Genomic DNA, 19289 nt, shown 5'->3' with positions numbered 1-19289 from the left:
GACTTGACTGCACAGACACTATTGGAAGAGAACTGAACTGAGCTGGACGATGAAATCACTGAATCAACAATGAACTGACTTTAACTGTTTTCTATTGTGCTCTTGCACTATCATCACACATTTTTCCTGTTTAACACTGTAAAGCTGCTTTGACACAATCTGTATTGTATAAAGCACTATATAAATAAAGTTGACTTGACTACAGTATATGAACGCTGTTTGTGTATTGCATCATGTTTTTTAAAATTAGTATTTAAATTTGCTTTAGTAGCTTTTTGTTTGAAAGGTTGTAGTTGAGTGCACAGAGTACTGTGGCAGAACAAAGCACAATTACTGCGCATTTGTGTGTTTGTTTGTGCATTTCGACAGATAAAGGCGGCAACCAGGCAATTAATTGATTTTTGGATCAGTGTACGTTAGTGAGAATAATGGACTTAAGTATTTTGTGTGAAACACAGATGAAAAGAGGGAGTGTAAGTATGCTTGTGTGCATACAAAAGGTAGAACAAGACATAAAAGAGATGGTGGAGAGGTTGAGGAAAAAAATAATTACAGAATAATTGGATAAATCCAAAAGATGTGTATGCAAACTGTATTAAAAATCAAAAATATTTTTTCTTCTGAGAAGGAGTGACAGTTGGTATCTCATCCCAAGGATGCCATTCTCTCATTAAATTATCTGCATTGAATGTATGTAGAGAATGTTCAATGCTGCTTTTGTAGGTGTTCTGTTGTACTTTTTTAAATGAGAAATTAATACTTTTATTTAGCAAGGTGAGCCTTGGTGAGCATAAGAGATTCAAACATAAAAAAAATCCCAAACATTTGAATGGTAATGTATGTATCGATATATTTCTATTTCAAATGATAAAATAAATTAAAAAAAGAATATTACAATATATTACACATATGTCTATATATATATATGTTTAAAAATAGAATATAGGTTGGATTGTTAAGGAGTTTGTCTTTACTATCAAATGCCATCTCTGTGACTTTTTTATTCATCACTAAGCTAGGGTAGATACATTTAGCAATGCAGACAAAAGAAAAGACATAAAAACGGTGAGGCATGCAGAGAAGAAAGGAAGAGGATAGAATTTAAATGAGAGACAGAGGAAGAATCAAATAAATGGAATTAGGCTTTAATTGTGTCTACATTAATGCTGTTGTTTAAGATTGTCCCCATGAGGAAAAAGGGTGGATACTGAGCATCCATCCTTGATTTTATAGATTTTTTTTACTGATTGACCTAAAATGTATATATGGAGAATTTAATGATAATGCCAAATTAATGATAGGATGCTATTTTAATGAAGAAATTACATAGTCATGTGATGTTATTTGATGTGAAATTAATCACTGAAATTTAATTATATGTTGAAAATTGATTGTAGAGCAGAGCCAATATATTAAGATTAAGCATTATCTGGAAATCTAAAAAGCCAATACAGAAATGCATATTTACAAATGATTGTTCTGTGTGAGGAAGCAGTGAGAAGCTTCTTCTAATTATAACCTTTTCTCTTACTCTGTGCATGTGCGTGTTGGGACAGAACTTCGTGTCAATGTGGGGCAGGTGTCAGCTCCTGTGGGTTGAGCCTACCTTCTGAGAAAATAGCTCTGCTACGTTTGACCTTCATCTCTGCACTGGCACCCAAACATTTCTATTATCTCGGTCTTTTAGTCTTCATTTTTGTTTCCTATGGCACCTCACTAACTCTCACTAGCTATGTTTCCATCATTTTGGATTATCGCTTTAAAAAAACGCTGGACTGAAATGCCAAGATGCGCATAAATTCTAAAAATTTGCATAAAAACCTTACGCGCACAACTGAGTAGGATACACTTTTTATCCGATAAGAAAAGATGTGCATAAACCACAATGGAAACACATTTACTGAATAAATTCCACCATGCGCATTGAAAAAGTCAAGTGACTTTGCGCTATGAGATGGGATAAATTGACTAACCAGCGGACCGATCTCGTTCACAGCATCTATATGTTGTTTTGGTCGTTCTGAAATGCCTGAGGAAAGTCTGTCAAAGTATTTCTGTATAATTACTGTCTTACATGACTGCGCATCCACCTCTAAAAGCAATGACCGCATTTATTGTGTTACGTCTGCTCTCTCTGAAGCGCAAGTAATTTATTACATATGAAAATTATTATATTCAGTGGCTTCTCCTAGTTTTCTTAGAGATATTTAGTGCCAGTTTATCAGGAAGTGACGATTGTGTTCTCTTTGACTCGTTGGATGGAAACAGTGCTTTATTCGCAAATGTTTTATGCGATATTCCAGTTTTGCGCATAGGTTTGGATGGAAACATAGCTATATGGCTTGTTCACACAGTGGGTTTTTGGGTTTGACAATCCCGTGTGAATTGTCCTGTCCATATGACAGCTTACAGGAGCAACTCGAATACTGTCTGTATGAACAAATAAATGAAATCAAGGCTCTTAAACTTACATGGTCCTATTTAACAGTCTCAAATACAAAAATTGATTAAATAAATAAATAAACAATTGTCACAAACTACCTACATAGAGTGTATGCATGCAGTCTTAAATTAGTGACTCACTGAATCATTTACTCAACCAAGTTGTAAAAAAAAATTAAATTATATATATATATATATACACATATACACACACACACATTAGAGGACCCTTTAAAAATATCAGAATTTCTGCATTGATTGCTGATCAAATGTGGTCTGATCAATGTGACTACACTAATAACACACAACCAGTTGTACTTTTTTTACACTTTATTGAAGATACTGTGTGATCACTGACAGGGCATGCTGGAAAAAGTAAATGAAAAACTGTGTCGCGGCTTCTCCAAAAGCTAAATGGAGTCAGTTAAGGAGATGAGATTGGAAGTAAGGATCACACAGGTGCACTGCCCTTTAAATAAAGGCACACAAAGCCTGGTTACATACAAATATGTTCTTTATCCCAATAGCTTCAAAACACATTACAAAGATGCAAAAAGAAGGAAAAGTATTGCAAAAGAATCCACGATAAGAATTTTTCTACAAATGTAGAAAGTTCTGGATGTTGCTACCCTCTCCAGGAGCAGGTGTCCTGCAAAGATGACTCTAAGAAGATTACTCTAAGAACAAAATGGGCAACCCTGAAAAAGGCGAGTAAGAAACAACCCAAAGGTTAACCGAAAAGGACCCTCAAAAAACTCTACTGCACTCCAATGCAGCCATTAAAAATTGAGGCATGTCTCATGTTTACCCAAGACAAATTGGTTGTTCCACAATGCTTCTAGGAAAATGTTCTGTGAACAGTTGAGGCCAAATACACAATATTTTGTTTAGAGCTCCAAACCTCAACTCAACTGTAAAGCGTGGTGAAAGGAGCATCATGGTGTAATGTTGCTTTGTTGCCTCACTTTGCAATCATTAAAGGAACAATGAATTATAAAGTGTATCAAGACATTTTACAGAAGAATGATGGCACAGCAACTAATGACTTCAAGCTTCAGAGAGGCTACAAGCCAATGACAAATCACACAAGTAATACCAACTACAGAATGGCTTTTAAAAAAAAGAAGATGCTCAAGTCCTGACCTTGAGCCAATTCCGATGCTGTGGCATAACTTAAACAAGGCTGTGCTATCAAGAAAATACAGAAACATGTATACTGAACTAAAACAGCTACAAAAAAAGTTTGGTGGAGGTTACTTTCTACACCCTGCACTGTGAACAGTTACATTCAATTAATGAATTGCATTCAATAAAAATGTGAAAAAATCTATTATTTGTGTGTTATTAGTTTAGACAGATTGTGTTTATCTATAGTTAATTAAAGATGACCACATTTTATGAGCAGTAAATGAAGAAATGGGGATCACAAACTTATTCTTGCCACTGTATATAGCCTTATATAATATATATACATTTTTTTTTTTACCTCTATGACCTCAGCCATGGGTGTGATGGTGTTGGTCTTGCGAGAGCCAATACGGAACTTGGTAGCCTTGTAAATCTTCCAGTAGACAAAGAGCACCACGCAGAGGGGCAGGTAAAAGGCTCCAAAGGTGGAGAACACTGTGTAAGAGGGCGCCTGGCTTACTTGACAAGCCAGGCTGTCTTCCGAGTAGGTCTCACCCCAACCGAAGAGTGGCGAAAGCGAGATAACAGAGGAAAGCAGCCATGTGAGGCCGATCATCACATTGGAGATTCGTTTGCGTGTCTTCAGCGTGTACTCCAGGTGGCGAGTGATGGACCAGTAACGATCTAGGGCAATGGCCGTCACATTCCAGATACTAGCTGTGCAGCAGAGCACATCACAGGAGATCCAGACCTGACATAGGGCCCGACCCAGAATCCAACGCCGACTGTAGAGCTCCCTGACCAGACTGAGGGGCATTACCAGTCCTGCAACCATCACATCCGAGATGGCCATGGAGGCAACCAGATTGTGGGGAACACGATGGAAGGTGCGCACCCTCAGGATGGTCACCAATACCAGAAGGTTCCATACAAAGGTGGCCATCACTAGCATGGCCAGCAAAGTGAGTGTGAGAACACTGAACACAGAAAATGGACGGTATAGATTACCCGATTCAGATCCTCCAGAGATATTAGCCGAGAGAACTGTAACATTGGGTTGAGTCATGGCAGCATGTGATGGTATGCAAATAGATAGCTGGCTCTCATTAGAGGACAAGGTGAAAATAAATGTCACTGCCAGAGTGGATACATTTTTTTACGGTTTCTTTAGGTCAGTCATGGTTTTCTTATTGGATATTTTAAAGTTCATTCATTTGAAAATATTTGCAAGAGTTTGTTTTCTGAGTAGGCGTCATGTATTCTTGGCACTACAATTTGTGAGCTTATTGTCCTTTAGCTCACAGTTCTGTATGCTGGTCACTAAAAGGTAAGCGTTTTAAAGTGCTACCATACTGATTATGGCATTATGATTGCACACATTGATTAACATGCGTTTATAGCCTTCAGCAATTTAGGGGTTCTCAGGACACACATCTGAAGGTGTGAGAAGACATCCTCCACCCTATAACACAAGAAAAAAGGGAATAAATAAATTTCATAGTTCATCCCACAAAATCACCTTATTCAGCCACCACCTGAAATAGAAAACAGCCCTAGGCTATATGGAATGGGCTTCTTTCTTTTTCTATATATACACATCTCATGTTTGTGCCAGGACATTGTAAACACATCATAGCTGAGCATGTGCACACTGTGAAGGGTCTCATTCTGGCCATGAACAGTGCATACTGTAAACTTTGTCTAACTTCGCAATCCCCTGAATGTCCCCTCCATAATTGCAAATTCATCTGTTTTGATGTTCCATTGTGCTGCAATTGGATAAAACCGCAAGAATGAATAATAACGCAAAACATTTGGGCTGATGAATAATTATTCCATTCCACTCCACTGTGCAGTTGTTCTTCTTGGTTATGGCTTGCGATCAGATATCCTGACTTTTCATGATAGAACTTGTTCTTATTTTAGCTGCTCAAATCCGCTGTACAATAGAAACCTGACAGGCAAAATGATTTAAAGCTCATTCTTTATTATTTTGACTCTGCTTAATAAATTGGCTCTTTTATTATTTATTTGTCTGTAATTCGGTCCATGGAGTCCTTGAGGTTTTAAATCCTCCATTGGGTTGGATGTAATTGCCCTAAGTGCTTGTGAAACAGATTCGGTTCAATTATTTGTAGCAATGAAGTTACACAGGAGACTTCAACTGACTGCCTGTCTTCATATTGACCTTCTTGCAATAATTTCAGCTGCTAAAGATCTATCCAGGGGCGTAGTTTGTGGGGGGGATAGAGGGAAAATAACCCAAAACTAGCAAGTACCTGCGATGACCCGGGAATCTACTAAAACAGATCCCAAAAGCACAGCCATCCACACTGAAAAGTAGCTGTACTAGAGGCTGTCATAGAGACAGACATTATTATAGAGTCAAAAGGCTTCGATTTTCATTAGTTCCTGGTTTATGGTTGTCAAAATGTAACCACTGTCGGCCTTCAAAACTCGATTAGGGGTACTAAGGACAGCAAGCTTGTCAAAAGAGCTCAGTGGTAGAATCATCAAAACATCAAATACCTGCCAGCAGCACAACAGCGAAGGGAATATTACAAGCTGTCATATCATTGATGACAACAATGAGGCTTGAGTTTTCTGCCCTGTTGATTGCTGTGTTTGCCCTCTGTTTGAAAAGAATTAAACTAACACAAAAATCACACTTGTATTCTTTTGGCTGAAAAGAGACAAAGCATAAAAATAGAAAATAAATGGGATTGCTGACAGAACGGTACTGAGGTGTCAACAGACATTTCGTGTTGATTAACGTACCTCTGATTATCCATAGTGCATATCATTACCCAGCATGCTCATCAGTAAGTCTGGAGTCGGTCCTGTCAGGAGGAACAGAGAGGAAACACACAATGTCCACACTCAACAGGCACATTACCACACACAAGCACAGAGGAACACTGATTACAGATTCCCGCTCATTTTCTCTCAGTGCTACTGAGCTCTGTTTACTCTATTGGTATGACAAAGTCACTCTAAGGAGAAAATGACATTTATGGAAAAGATCTAAGATATAGGCCTACATCAAAAAAACTGTCTGTGGCTTGCTAAAATAGCCTACCATTATTTTTGAAAATGTTCTTCCTTTTTACCTATCATTTCATCTACTTTCATCTTCCTTTTCTCTCTGCATCTCTTCACGTCATCTTTAAATCTTTCCCTGCTCTCATTCACCTTCCATCTCCTATATTAGCCTGTGCCCAAAGCCATGAAGGACAGTAAGAAATTAAAGGGATAGTCCACTCAAAAATGAAAATTCTGTCATTATTTACTCACCATCATTTTGTTCTGAACCTGTATGCTTTTTAGTGTTCTGTATAACAGAAAAGATGACAGAATATTCATATTTGAGTGTATTATCCCTAATAGAAAGAGATAGAAGAGAAAAGAGAACATGTATACCAATATACTTTGAATTCCCCTTTTATACATAAGACATTCTCTTGGAACTCTTTAATACATTGTTCAATTCTGTTACTCTAGCTCAATATTTAAACTCAAGCATTTAACCAGCATAAACTTTACTTAAGTACTTAAATGTTTTGAACCTTATTTGACAACAACATTTAGCTTTTCAACCTGATTACAAAGACAAGAAGTCGGTTCCCATGGTGGCTGCAGATAAATGGTTAAGGGTTCACAGGTTCATTTCCAATTAAGGTGATGCAGGAATGGAATAGTTACAGAGAACACAATCCAGCGCTGTCAATATTGTGCTCTCAAGCACAGCACATAACCACAGGCTGTTGCAGGGGGTTGTCTCTGCAATCAGTGTAGAGCATGCTACTTTAAATAAAATTCATATTAAATAATATATCTGACTTGAACAAAACCAGTAAATGTAGGTGTTACCACATGAAGCATATTTTGACTACATTTTTACAATGCAATTTGACTTCTGGATGTGTTACACTGGATATTATCATGTGCATTGAACTGTCCATGTCCACAGACACCCAGACCCTGCTGAAAAGAGAGCTTAAACATGCTTTAACAAGGTTTGGTGGTTTTAGTGGATCCTCTTGCCGTTTTAGAGGGGTTGTGAGGAATTTTATGAGCTGGTCTGACTGAGAAACCAGCCTGCGGACCAGCTAAACCAGTAGCACATGGACTTAAAAGTGTTTTAGCATCACATATGAGAGCAAATGAAGAGATCAAGTAATGGCAAGCTGTACAAATACAAAGTTAAACAAATACAATACAGACACAATACAATACAACCAAGTGAGAATAAACTGCCTAGTGAGTTTTTTACTATAAAATTAAGCAAATGCAGTATATGATTGGTCTGTGTTGTCTAGATAAACCAAAAGTACTTAATGAGGGCAATTACGACAGCCATTGATCTACTGTGCAATAGGATAGTGCTTTTGTTTGTCAAAACTTCAGTCAATGGATTTACTCTGAAGCGAGCTGTTGTGAACGGACAATAGTTCAACGAGAGATGCCTTAAATGCGCCACATAATAGCATTAAAAATCAGATCTCATCACTCGCTCATTGTCACATTATTCCCTTTCCGTTAAGTTAGTGACATTTTCTGTTTAAAAAAACATGGTTGGACCGACTGTTAACGAAATTACATAATTACTCTTGCTATTTTATGTTCTTTGTGGCAGTGAAATTATATTTATACTGTGCACAGGAGCGGAGCTTTAAGTAGATCAGTGACCCAGCATGAGTACAAACTCTCTGATTCGAGCACGTCTCTCAAATGAGGTGCTGAAACAACAATCGCTGATTTCTAAGAAAATGCGCGCGACTCTCACCAAAATCCCCTGTAAGCTCCCGTTCAGTCGTGTGCTGAAAACATCTCAATTCAGCAACAACCTACTTTAAACCTGCCAAGTTCAAATCAACACATTTCAGAGATCAAAACGTAAAATAGCGGGTGTTTACTTCTGGCTTCAGGACACGGGCGCAATCAAAGGTTTTCGCATACAATGGGTCAGAAACGGTCTCCTTCCTTTTTTCCTGATATCTGCCTTTAATCATGACATTTAAGTCCCAAAGGCTTTAAAGGTGCTGCATTAAAAACGTTGTCTCTACACTTCACTTCAAGGGCACCCAAATATTTTCTCAGAGCTCTACATCCTATAGGACAGGACAACAATAAATCACTTAGGCTATTTTGAAATGGACATAAACAACATTACAGTCCGCATGTATCTCGGTAAACGTCGCCAATGCAGCACACTTAACATAGCGTTATCTACACTTTGCACACAACAAATGTCTACTGCAGCTCTTAATAGCCTACTCACCCTTAATCACAACAGCAATACAAAGATGCTACAAAAGTGCAGGATTGCTTCGCTTTTTACAGTCGAGCGCAAATGTTCAGCCCACCTGAAACCGTCTTCATCTAAAACACACAATACACTTGAGTCAAGGCTTCAACACCGCATGTGTGTGGATCGAACCAACGTGTGGAGGGGTGTTGCGTGAATAGATACCTTACGGTGAAGAATTCTAGCCATAAGAATCACATATTCAGTCTATTAAGGACGTGAAGCTGTTGGCAGTACGAGACTCCTAAAAATGCTGAAAATATTGCTAAGTTTTACAGCTGTTGTAAATAACAAATCGAGTGCATGATGATGATAAGCTCAAACTTTTTACCTGTCTTGCACTTGTTAAAAGTTGTGTTATATTTCAGTGACATGGAGGCAGATCACGTTAACGCTCTGTTGCACAATGATCTACATTAATATTTAATTAGTTCAATCTGACGCCTATTTCAGTTACAGCAGCTTTTTTCCCCTAACGGGGTTTTCGCATTAAACTGGAAATGATAAAATCTTAGTGGCCAAGCGGCATATGTCGGTGAACATGTCAAAATAACGATCAAAGACTACAGGTTTTAGCCTAGGATCGGAGGAATCTTTTAGGATTTGAGAAATTTGTCTCAGACGGCCAAATCGTGGCCAAATTCGTACAATGTGTGCCAGAAGCGAAAAAGGGTCTTCATATGTCAAACACAAAAACTAGCAAGAGATTCTAATATCTCCCCACATGAAAAAATACTATAGTAATTTATAGTAAATACTTTAGTGTGTTTGAACCATACTATAGTAAAGTGTATTATACTGTATATATTACAGTATTTACAACACTTTTAATGAATGCTAAAGCTAGGCTACTGTAGTATTAACTATATTGTACTGATAAACTGTAATAAATACTGTAGTATTACCACAACAAATTAATTCAAGTACTTTACTATAGTATGGTTCAAAAACACTATAATATTTACTATAAAATACTATGGTATTTTTTCATGTGGAAACGATTTACTCAATGCATTGACTCAAGACAGTCGAAAATCCAATAACAAATTATGTTTTTTGTATGAAATGTAACACGAAAAAGGTATCATTGCATCCCAGTTTGATGCCATATGTGATTTTTACCTGGTCAATTGAACAAACTAATTGCTGTTTCATTTATAATCAATTTAAAGCATGTTTTCAAAAACTAAGTGAAATCCTGTAACTAATGCGTATGTGTATCAGTCGCTCCTCTCTTCCTTCTCTGCTAATGTCTCCACTGCTAAAAGGACATACTATTATAACTCAGTCCGAGCAGCTGAGTCCTTAATCTTCTTCAAGAATCGGCTAAAAACACATCTCTTCCATCTTTATTTGACCCTCTAACTCTAGCACTCTCTATTCTAATTCTATTCTTTATAAAAAAAAATTTTTTTTTTTAAATTGCCCCTTTTGGACTTGCATTCTATTTATTTACTAACTACTTGTTTTCTTAAAAAAACTAGCAATTGCTTCTCTAATCTTTTTGCATTCTATCTATTTCTTTTCTTTTTATTTATTATACAATTATAATTCTGACTTTCTGACTTCTTCTGATTAACAAAAGCAAAAAAGGCCTCTAACACTAGTTTGCTCTATTCTTTTTCTATTCTATCTGTTTTCTTTTTATTTATTATATGATTTAAAAAAAAACTTGCTCAGTGTACTGCATTAAGCTAACTGAGACTTGTTATAGCACTTGCTTATCATTGCTCTTTTGTTGATTTTGATTGCTTCCATTGTCCTCATTTGTAAGTCGCTTTGGATGAAAGCGTCTGCTAAATGTCTAAATGTAAATGTAATGCTTTGGCATTAGTGATAACAATTTGGTAACATGTAATATATCCTGTAAGCTTACTGAATAATTTCACATGCCATAGATCACCACACCGATCATTTATCTTCAAAATAAAGTACAGAGGCACTAGCCTCCAAATGTGTACTTCACTTAAAAGTGCGACTGCGACTATAACATTGTGATTGTGCCTCATGCACATCAATGCACATCAAGGGCACTCTGTTGTGGTGAACACAAACCAGAATAAGGGACAGTTTAAAGAAAAAAGAATTAGCTTGTCAAGAGTATCCACTGTATCTGTTCTATTGTATCTATTGTTTGTCTTCTGGCATATTGTCACACAGACAGAACTTTAAGTTTAAGGGAAAATAGGATTAAAGTTCACTTAAAAAAAGTTTACTCACTCTGATGTCATTAAATTTCTTTGCACTTCTTTATTCGGCAAAACACAAATGAAGATTGGGTTTGTAAATGATGGCAGAATGTTCATTCTTGAGTGAACTGTCAGTTTAAGATCTGTAGACGGGTCATGCACCGTCATCTTCACTATTCTCTTCTCCCAAACAATTTGGTCCAGCCAATATTGTGTATTTGAAGAACACAACAATGACTCAGCTAAATACTGGAAAACATTATACTAAAACTATGAGACAACAGCTTTACTCATATGCAAACGTTTATATACCAAAACATGTTGAAAATAATTTATATCACATGGGTTGATTTTTCACATACTTTTTCAGCATAATACCTCAAATAAGCATAGCAATTAAAAACTTTCACTTGAAAAGAGCAAATTTAAATGGTCGTAACAAGGGTAATGCTGGAGACCAGAGTGGCCTTTTCATTCAGTGTCTTTTTTTAATGAATCTGTGGCAGGGACTCAAGGGAAAATCAAGCTATCCATGCATTTTAACTCATGCTCTCAACTCAGGGACTGATTAATATCATCTCAATCTAAGACCAATGCATGTTGTGTCCTATGTAGTGTAAAAACATACCATTGAACAGATGATGAAACCTAAACACTGACTTCTGAATGTGTATGCAGTATCAGAGGCATAGAAAACATTTAATGTTCAGATAACATTTTCAATATTCAGTCCTTTTTTTCAAAATTTTGCTGAACTTAGATATTTACTAGTGCATTTATGATCCGACTGATGGATCTTAATTTTGACTGTTGGAAATGTGCAATCAAAAAATGAGAAAAGAGATTTCAAAGCTGATGAGGCAGTGCACCAGTCAACCTCAATAAATAAAACATCATCATCAGTTTTATGTCTTGTGTGTCTGTAAAAGTAATTAGCACTGTCCTAATTTCACAGACTTGTCCACTAGCATTGGTGATACTGAAAGTGGAAGAATCAATGAGTCTCATTTTGGAGGAGTTTTACTAAAGTCTGTTTTCAGGGGTGCAAAACAATTCCAAAGTTTAAAGCTGTAGGACCATGCATGATCTTATTCTTAAGGATATTGGAGATAGGCATCATGATTTTAATTATATTAGACTCTAGCTTGCTAGTTTTGTTTTACTGCTTAGGGATAAACCAGTCTGAATTCATTCTTAAAGGTATTTTGTCATTCATATTCACAAAGGAATCTGGGCTTAATTATGAAATGTAACCGATTAAAGCTCTGATAGATTGTTGGAGGAAAAAATGTAAAAAAGGAACAAGAATGGTTTGAAAAAAAGACAAAAAAGACCAGAAAGGCTTGGTAATTGAAAAAGCAGAGGCAAATATTGCGAGGTGAGGGGGGAGTAGGAACATTAACTGTGAGAAACAAGATTCAGGAAAATAACATTAGAGCCGTAAGAGAGGAGCAGAATAAATTATAATTTAGCAGATGGCAAATCTGTATAGACTTACCCAGCAGAACCGCTCTCTCACCAGGTAGCCTTAACATACAGGAAATCACCTGAAGCACCCTCTCCCTATCCTTCCTTCTCTCTACCATCATCTCTGTCTCTCTCTATTTGCTGTCTGCAGACAGTAGAGCATGTGTGTTTTTAAGTAAGAGATAGAGAGAGACATGGGGAAGAGAAGATATGAGACTTACTGACGGGAAATAGCTTTAGGTAGTCAAAGATGTCAAATGATCTGCTGAGTCATTTGCTTCTCTTCCCCTGAGGAGAAATTAAATTCACTGAAGTCCTTGGTACTTCAAGTGTGTTTCCATTACTAAAATAATAAAAAGCTGTTGGTCACTGAGCTAATCATATTGAGGAACTGGTCACTGAGTTAACCTTTGTGTTTGGATTCTCTCAGCCAGAAATGCACCCAGCAGTAGATCCTTTCAATTTGTATTGTTCTATTTCTATTATTTGATTAATTCTGTAAACTGGAAAAATTTCTCTGTAATGATATTGGAACAGTCAAATTCTATAAAGAAGAGAGGCCTGAATTTGATTAACAGAGCAAAAAAAGTATTGTGTGTAAAGTAAATACAGAGGCGCATGCAACATTCATCATGACTTATGCTGCTTCGAGTGCACCTGGGAAACTCCTACACTGTAAGAAAATTTAAAAAAAACCAGTAGAAAACTGGAAAAGGTACTGGTAATTTTCCATTAAGTTTACAGACATTTTCCTTTAACCCCAAAATACAGCACAATGCAATGTGTAATTCAAAATAAACACCTCATTACAGAAAGTTCCTTCCTATTAATAAAATATATTGGACACTTACAGACTTTTTTCCGATTGTACCACCGACAAACCGGAGTGACATGTAACAGTCTGTGTAGTGTGAGAGTCAATGTAATGGTAGAATGACCTCTAGTGGCAATCGGCCGGAAGGCCACGGACCAGATTCGTGACAATGTCACACTTTCGTTTCGGAAACCTAACACGGAAGTAGGCCTAGTCTACAAAAAAACAAAATAATTTTATTCTTTACAAATGTTTTTGTTGCATAAAGCAAACTGTGAAAGTTTAGTGATTAACTTGACACCATTCACAACTGCTTTCCAGTCACTGATCTCTCTCTCTCTCTCTTTCTCTATTCTATTGTCTATATTAGACTCTAAACAAAAATGGTGCACTAAAAGTGGTTCATTGGCTTGTAATCATAGGGGAACCACTTTAAGTGCTATATAGCATCTATCTTTAAAGGTGCTATACAGCACCTTTGTCAAATGGTGCTTTGTAGAACCATAAGAGGAACCCCATTCTCCTCCTTAGATTTTAGATATGCCACTCCACTCTCATATGTTTGCTATGAATGGGAATTTACTACAATGGCAAAAGCTGTTTTGAATTCCTTTTGTGCTTTTCTGAGGTCAAAAAGTCTCATGTGGGGGCCCTGGAATATTTCCTTATAAGGGGGCAAAAAGGTTGAGAACCACATTATCTTCAGGAAATACACTGATTTTTAATGTTGTTTTTTTAATCCGTTCCCCAACTAAACTAAGAGACTAAGAGAGAATTAGAGAACCTTTAAAGAACTCTACAGGGGTTTAATGGGTTCTTTGTATAGCACTTTAACCCCCCCAAAGAACCGCTGCAGAACTACATTTTTTTGTGTGTATATTATTTCCCACTGGAGTTTTCCATATATGACATATTTTGTTGGTAATGAGCTTGGAACTAGTAATTACAATACATCAGACTCCACTTGGAGGACACAATATATTATATTGTTTTAATGTTTAGGAGTTTACATGTTTACACACCACTTTGGAAAACTTCATTCTAATTGGTCAATCACAGCATTCAGCAGTTTGATATTTATTTATATTTGCTGTTGTCCATAGCAATGCTCTATAAGTTCACTCAGCTGGTTAACTGAAACTGGTGCTACTCCCCTCATATCACTACAGATTTGCTCTCTTGTTTCATACAAACGCAACTCGAGGCATCTTGCATATCAATTATGTACTGTAATGAAAATTACCTCAGATGACTTTAGTATTAATATTACTATTAATAAATTGTTGCAGTCTTTGTCTTGTTGCTAGGCTGATTGCTTTGTACATTCTATTTTTGTTCTATAAGATAATATACAGTCAAAATAATATTATAATATTATTAGAATGATATTTTTTATAATATTATGTTATAATTAGATAATGAACAGTCATCTGGTCATTACAGAATACCCATCTGCATTGTACAAACATTTATACATTATCCTCTACATACATTTCAGCCACTGCCCATTTGTTTATATCAACAGTATTCTGACTTGGCCTTCCTATCAATTCTTATGTGGATTTGTGAACAGTTTGTGTGAACAGGCAGCTAAAGTGAAGGTTGTTCTGCAGTGCTTTTATACATTCTCTGTTCATGCAGAGAAAACGGTTTTCTTCAAAAAGTTAACATATTTATCAGCCTGTTTGTCTCAAAATAAATCTATGCACATGTGTATGACATGCACTCTGTCATCTATTATTTGCAGGATCTATGTATGAAATATACTCACCACACTGCTAATAAATGTGTATGTGTATGTTCGAGAGAGACACATTGACAGATGGTGCTTTCATGGAAGGCCATACCAACAACCTCTGCTCCAGAAAATGTGAATGGCCTGTCTTGGATACACTAGTCAGGTGTGAAATAGATGGGACGTGGAGCCTCTGTCTGCCTTAATTGGAAAGCAATTCATTTTTCTTTTTTCTTTTCTTTTTTTTTTTAGCTAGCTCTCACACGATAAACTGGACTAAAGACAAGACATCAATCAAGAAGCAACCACCCATGGACCTTTTTCACATTTCCGGGTTTCTCAGCAGCGGAAGTCATAGTTGGGTTAACTTGAATAGCAGTGAATGGAAGAGTACCACAAATATATTTTTTTGCATTCCCAGTTGCTCAAATAGCAAAAGAAAAACTCCACGATAATTTTCATGAATTTCAATAAAAGGAAAAAAATTGAGAGAGACTGATGATAACGGCTGTCAGACGAGAGAACGATGTCAAATTTACCGTCCCTTCCATAGACGCTGCATTAGAAACACCCTCGCATTAGCGTTAACTGTTTTTTTGTAATTTGATGCAAAGGTGATATAATACAAAGAATAGTGTTATAAATGTAGATACGTTTAAAAAAAAAAATACAAATATGAAAAGCTTTCGAGGATTTACGATGCTGATGACCGTTAAACGCATCATCACAGTCCTGTGAAAAGGGTCCATTGCAGAAATCATTGCAAGACTCTCTCAAGGCTCAGCTTATAACTTGTGTATCTTTGAAAATGTATAGACTTATAGATTACCAGAACCACTGCATAATGCAGCACACGTATAGTTATTATAGCTGTTTTTTACTGTCATGTTGGTTTGACTAATTTAGTCAAAACTGCTAAAGCAATCTGAGAGAAACAGCATCTTCTCTTAGGTTTGTTATCAGATTATTTTAAGTAACCCAATTAAATAGACTCAAAATTATTTTATATGGATTAATTAATTTCATATTTTTATATGTCCACTATATAAATCCCTCAATTTTGCAAATTTAAGGGGGTCTGAATACTTTCCGTACCCACTGTATATATATATTTTTAAATATTGTTACTCTCCCTATTAAGTCCTGTGCAAAGCATGCTAGGAACTACAGTTTCAGTGATGTCAACAGTAAAAATAATTTTCACGTACTTGATTGGTTAACATTCACCCTTATTCTAGTAGATTTAAATTTAATCAAATAGAATGCAGAGATTTGGAAACTGGTTCTCAAATATTAACGAAATAATTTGTGATGATCTAAAAAAAATCTAATTTAAATCCAGTGTTGGGCAAGTTACTCTGAAAATGTAATCAAATGACTGATTACTGATTACTCCTTTTAAAAGTAATCACATTACTGTTCTGATTACTTTATTTCAAAAGTAATTAGTTACATTACTAGTTACGTTACTTTTTTCTCCATGAAATTTATGAAGTCCCAGCATACAGCTTCAATCTCACAAATCTCTGTTATAACACAATAAATATATGCATAATGAATCTTTCATAATGTCTACAATTCGTGTGTTATAATGAGAGGATTCGTGAGCACGCAGATTTCAGCACTGCATTGCTCAATGCTGTAAACACGTGTTATTGTCACGGCGCGGTTAGGAAAAACACCGTGTAAACAGGGGATCTGGGTCCAAATGCAGGCTTTTATTAACTGCAGGGGTAAACAAAGTAAACACCAAAATGGAAACACAAACAGATATAAGAATCTGAATACAGGCTCAGAACACAAACAGGGATATGACACAAAATCGGCAATCCGACTTGCGAGCCACTCCCACGAAGTCCCTGGCATAATCCTCAATACACCGGTCTCCCTGGCGGATGTTGAGGAACCCTCCTGCTGGACCCATGTTTGGCGATCGACAGTGCGCGTGTGCTACATCCTTTTTACAATCTCTAGATTATAAAACACTGCATTCTGTCAGCAATGTTGCGTGGCAGTAACGTATAGAGACCTCGGCTTGTAGCAATAGGCCTACTCTAATTACTATTTTGAAAATTATAACGCGTTAAATTACTCCGTTACTAAAAAAGTAATCAAATTACAGCAACGCGTTACTAAGTATTGCGTTACTGCCCAACACTGTTTAAATCTCATTGAAATAAAGTTAGTTCTAGAAAAAAAGGTCTGCTAAGATAAACCAAACCAAACAACGAAGGTGGATTTAATGACTATTACACATGTAGGCTACACTAGTTTGGGGCAGCCTCAATTTCTTGAGCGGTTTATACCTAACAATTTAGCATAGAAATCAAATGATCTGCATTATATTAAAGGAAAAGGGCTTTTTTTATCACCTAAATAGAAAGGTGGACTTGCTGAGGTGATAAAGGGTATAAGAGGAGGCTTTCCAAGACTGACAGGCAAGCTAAAACAACCACTTGTGTTTCTTGGCAGGTGAGAGCTTCATTTCAAAGAGTGCAACAGTTTTTGTGGCTTAGCATCTTTGTTATTAAATTGAATAAGATCAACACTGTCAACATCAGAACAAAGGCAATATGCTGTCATCCTTTCCAGTAAACAAACACTTATTCATGCATGACTAGTTGCCTTTTTATCATCCATTGTGCAACTCTGACAAACATTAATTGAATTGCTCAAGTGACATTTCCGTTTCTCCTCACACATTTTGTTTCAAAAAATTCAAATGTCATAGGACTCACTTATCAGAGCAGTTAGGAATTTTGTTAGATGCACAAAGGTTAGCAGAAATAAAGGGTTTCTTTAAATATGCATACACGTTCTTTCCAAATTAGAGAACAGCATTGCATTTTCCCCCCAGATTTTGTCATTGTTATCAAAAACAGTAGTATTTGTGGCACATCATGTATGAAGGCTCAACAGTACTGATGCGAAATGACAAGATTTTTGTTGTTGCCTCACCTGCGTTTATCCAGGCTGCCATCATTAGATTTGCTGGAGCACCAATGATGAACTGCAAGAAACCCTTGCCAAATTATTGCTCTCTGCCTCGTTAAAATATATCTTCCCCTCCTCTTCTCCACCTTAGCCTCTAAGGAGGCTGAATCAGAGGGTCATATTCACACAAGCACTGCAGGGTCTAACCGACCTGACACATAACGAATTGAACTGCCTGCTCCAGGTCTGCTCAGCCTGCACTAATGTAAACGTTCTGAAGCCAGCAACCCACACACTGACCTGCTTGTTCACTGACAATTACCAACATTGACAGCACACCAGAGGTCTAGGCCTAAGACCCTTGAAAACTGGTCTGTTACTGTTTGCATTGATAAAAAAGTATTTCTTAAACATTTAAATAAAAAGCTGAACCAAAGAAAGAAGATATATACATTTGTATTTTTCATCTATCTAGGTCATTCTTTTATCATTGATCAGTATGTTTTCAGCTTTTGTATATCTGCTGGCTTGTAAAGGAAGTGTCCTTGGCAACAGCTGAGGGAAGAAACTGAAAGTGAACTAATAAAAGCAGGATGCTAACTGTGTTTAGGAATTGTCCTTAACTGGAGAAGAAATATATTGCCTGAATTTAAAGCTGCAGTCCGTAAATTTTGCCTCTTTGTCGCCATCTCTGTTTGAAAACCTGCAATTGCAGCTGTGTGCAGAATTATCTTCCTTGCGTGGGTTGTGCTCCGGCACGGCTCCAGTGTGGATGAATCTAATGTTCTGAAGAGTATGTGTGGCAGTCAGTCACCGCACCGGTGTGGATATTTACTGTACTTCGCAAGCACAGATTCTAGCCTACGTCTTGGAATATATGACCCAAATAATAATTTTCACCTTATATTGCCATCTGAACAAGTCTGCCATTTATGTTTACAGACGTGACGTAATGCAGCGGCATGCTCGAATTTCCCGCGAAAACCTACCCGTACCACTCAAATTAGAAAACATTATTATAAACTAACCGTTGTGAATCGGGCTAAAGTAAGGCAATAGTTTTGAACACTGGCTGGTTATGTACTTGCTCAAATATTGATTTCGGAACATTTTTAAACAAAAAAAAGTTGTACACATAACCTGTCAAAGTGTTTTCTTTCTTTTTTTTTTCTGTGTACATTTTATTAACTGCCGGGACTGCTTTTTTTCTTTCTTTCTGTAGCTGCTTCTTCAAATTGTAGCCTGAATAAACACTTAAAATAGACATCTAAG

General features: G+C 36.7%; 1 protein-coding gene across 3 annotated transcripts in view; it reads right to left on the bottom strand.

Moving 5' to 3' along the window:
* The window catches only part of LOC107742155 (5-hydroxytryptamine receptor 5A-like), a 17461-nt gene extending 8505 nt beyond the window's left edge, over positions 1 to 8956 (bottom strand). Inside the window, exons 1-5 of one of the 3 annotated variants that reach the window (XM_016555052.1) lie at positions 8852 to 8956; positions 6349 to 6410; positions 6100 to 6253; positions 3929 to 5032; positions 2366 to 2430 (exon numbers count right to left, since the gene is read on the bottom strand). In XM_016555052.1, the coding sequence (XP_016410538.1) occupies positions 2407 to 2430; positions 3929 to 4636 (732 nt within the window). In that variant the 5' untranslated portion in view covers positions 4637 to 5032; positions 6100 to 6253; positions 6349 to 6410; positions 8852 to 8956 and the 3' untranslated portion in view covers positions 2366 to 2406. Of the gene's footprint in view, positions 1 to 2365; positions 2431 to 3928; positions 5033 to 6099; positions 6254 to 6348; positions 6411 to 8851 lie in introns of those variants that run through there. The other 2 variants (XM_016555050.1, XM_016555051.1) reach the window with 2 other exon arrangements.
* Positions 8957 to 19289: the final 10333 nt, after the last annotated feature.

The sequence above is a fragment of the Sinocyclocheilus rhinocerous genome, unplaced genomic scaffold, assembly GCF_001515625.1.
Source record: "Sinocyclocheilus rhinocerous isolate Xijiao unplaced genomic scaffold, SAMN03320098_v1.1 scaffold256, whole genome shotgun sequence".
Classification (NCBI taxonomy): domain Eukaryota; kingdom Metazoa; phylum Chordata; class Actinopteri; order Cypriniformes; family Cyprinidae; genus Sinocyclocheilus; species Sinocyclocheilus rhinocerous.
This window is presented reverse-complemented; position numbering and strand designations above follow the sequence as displayed.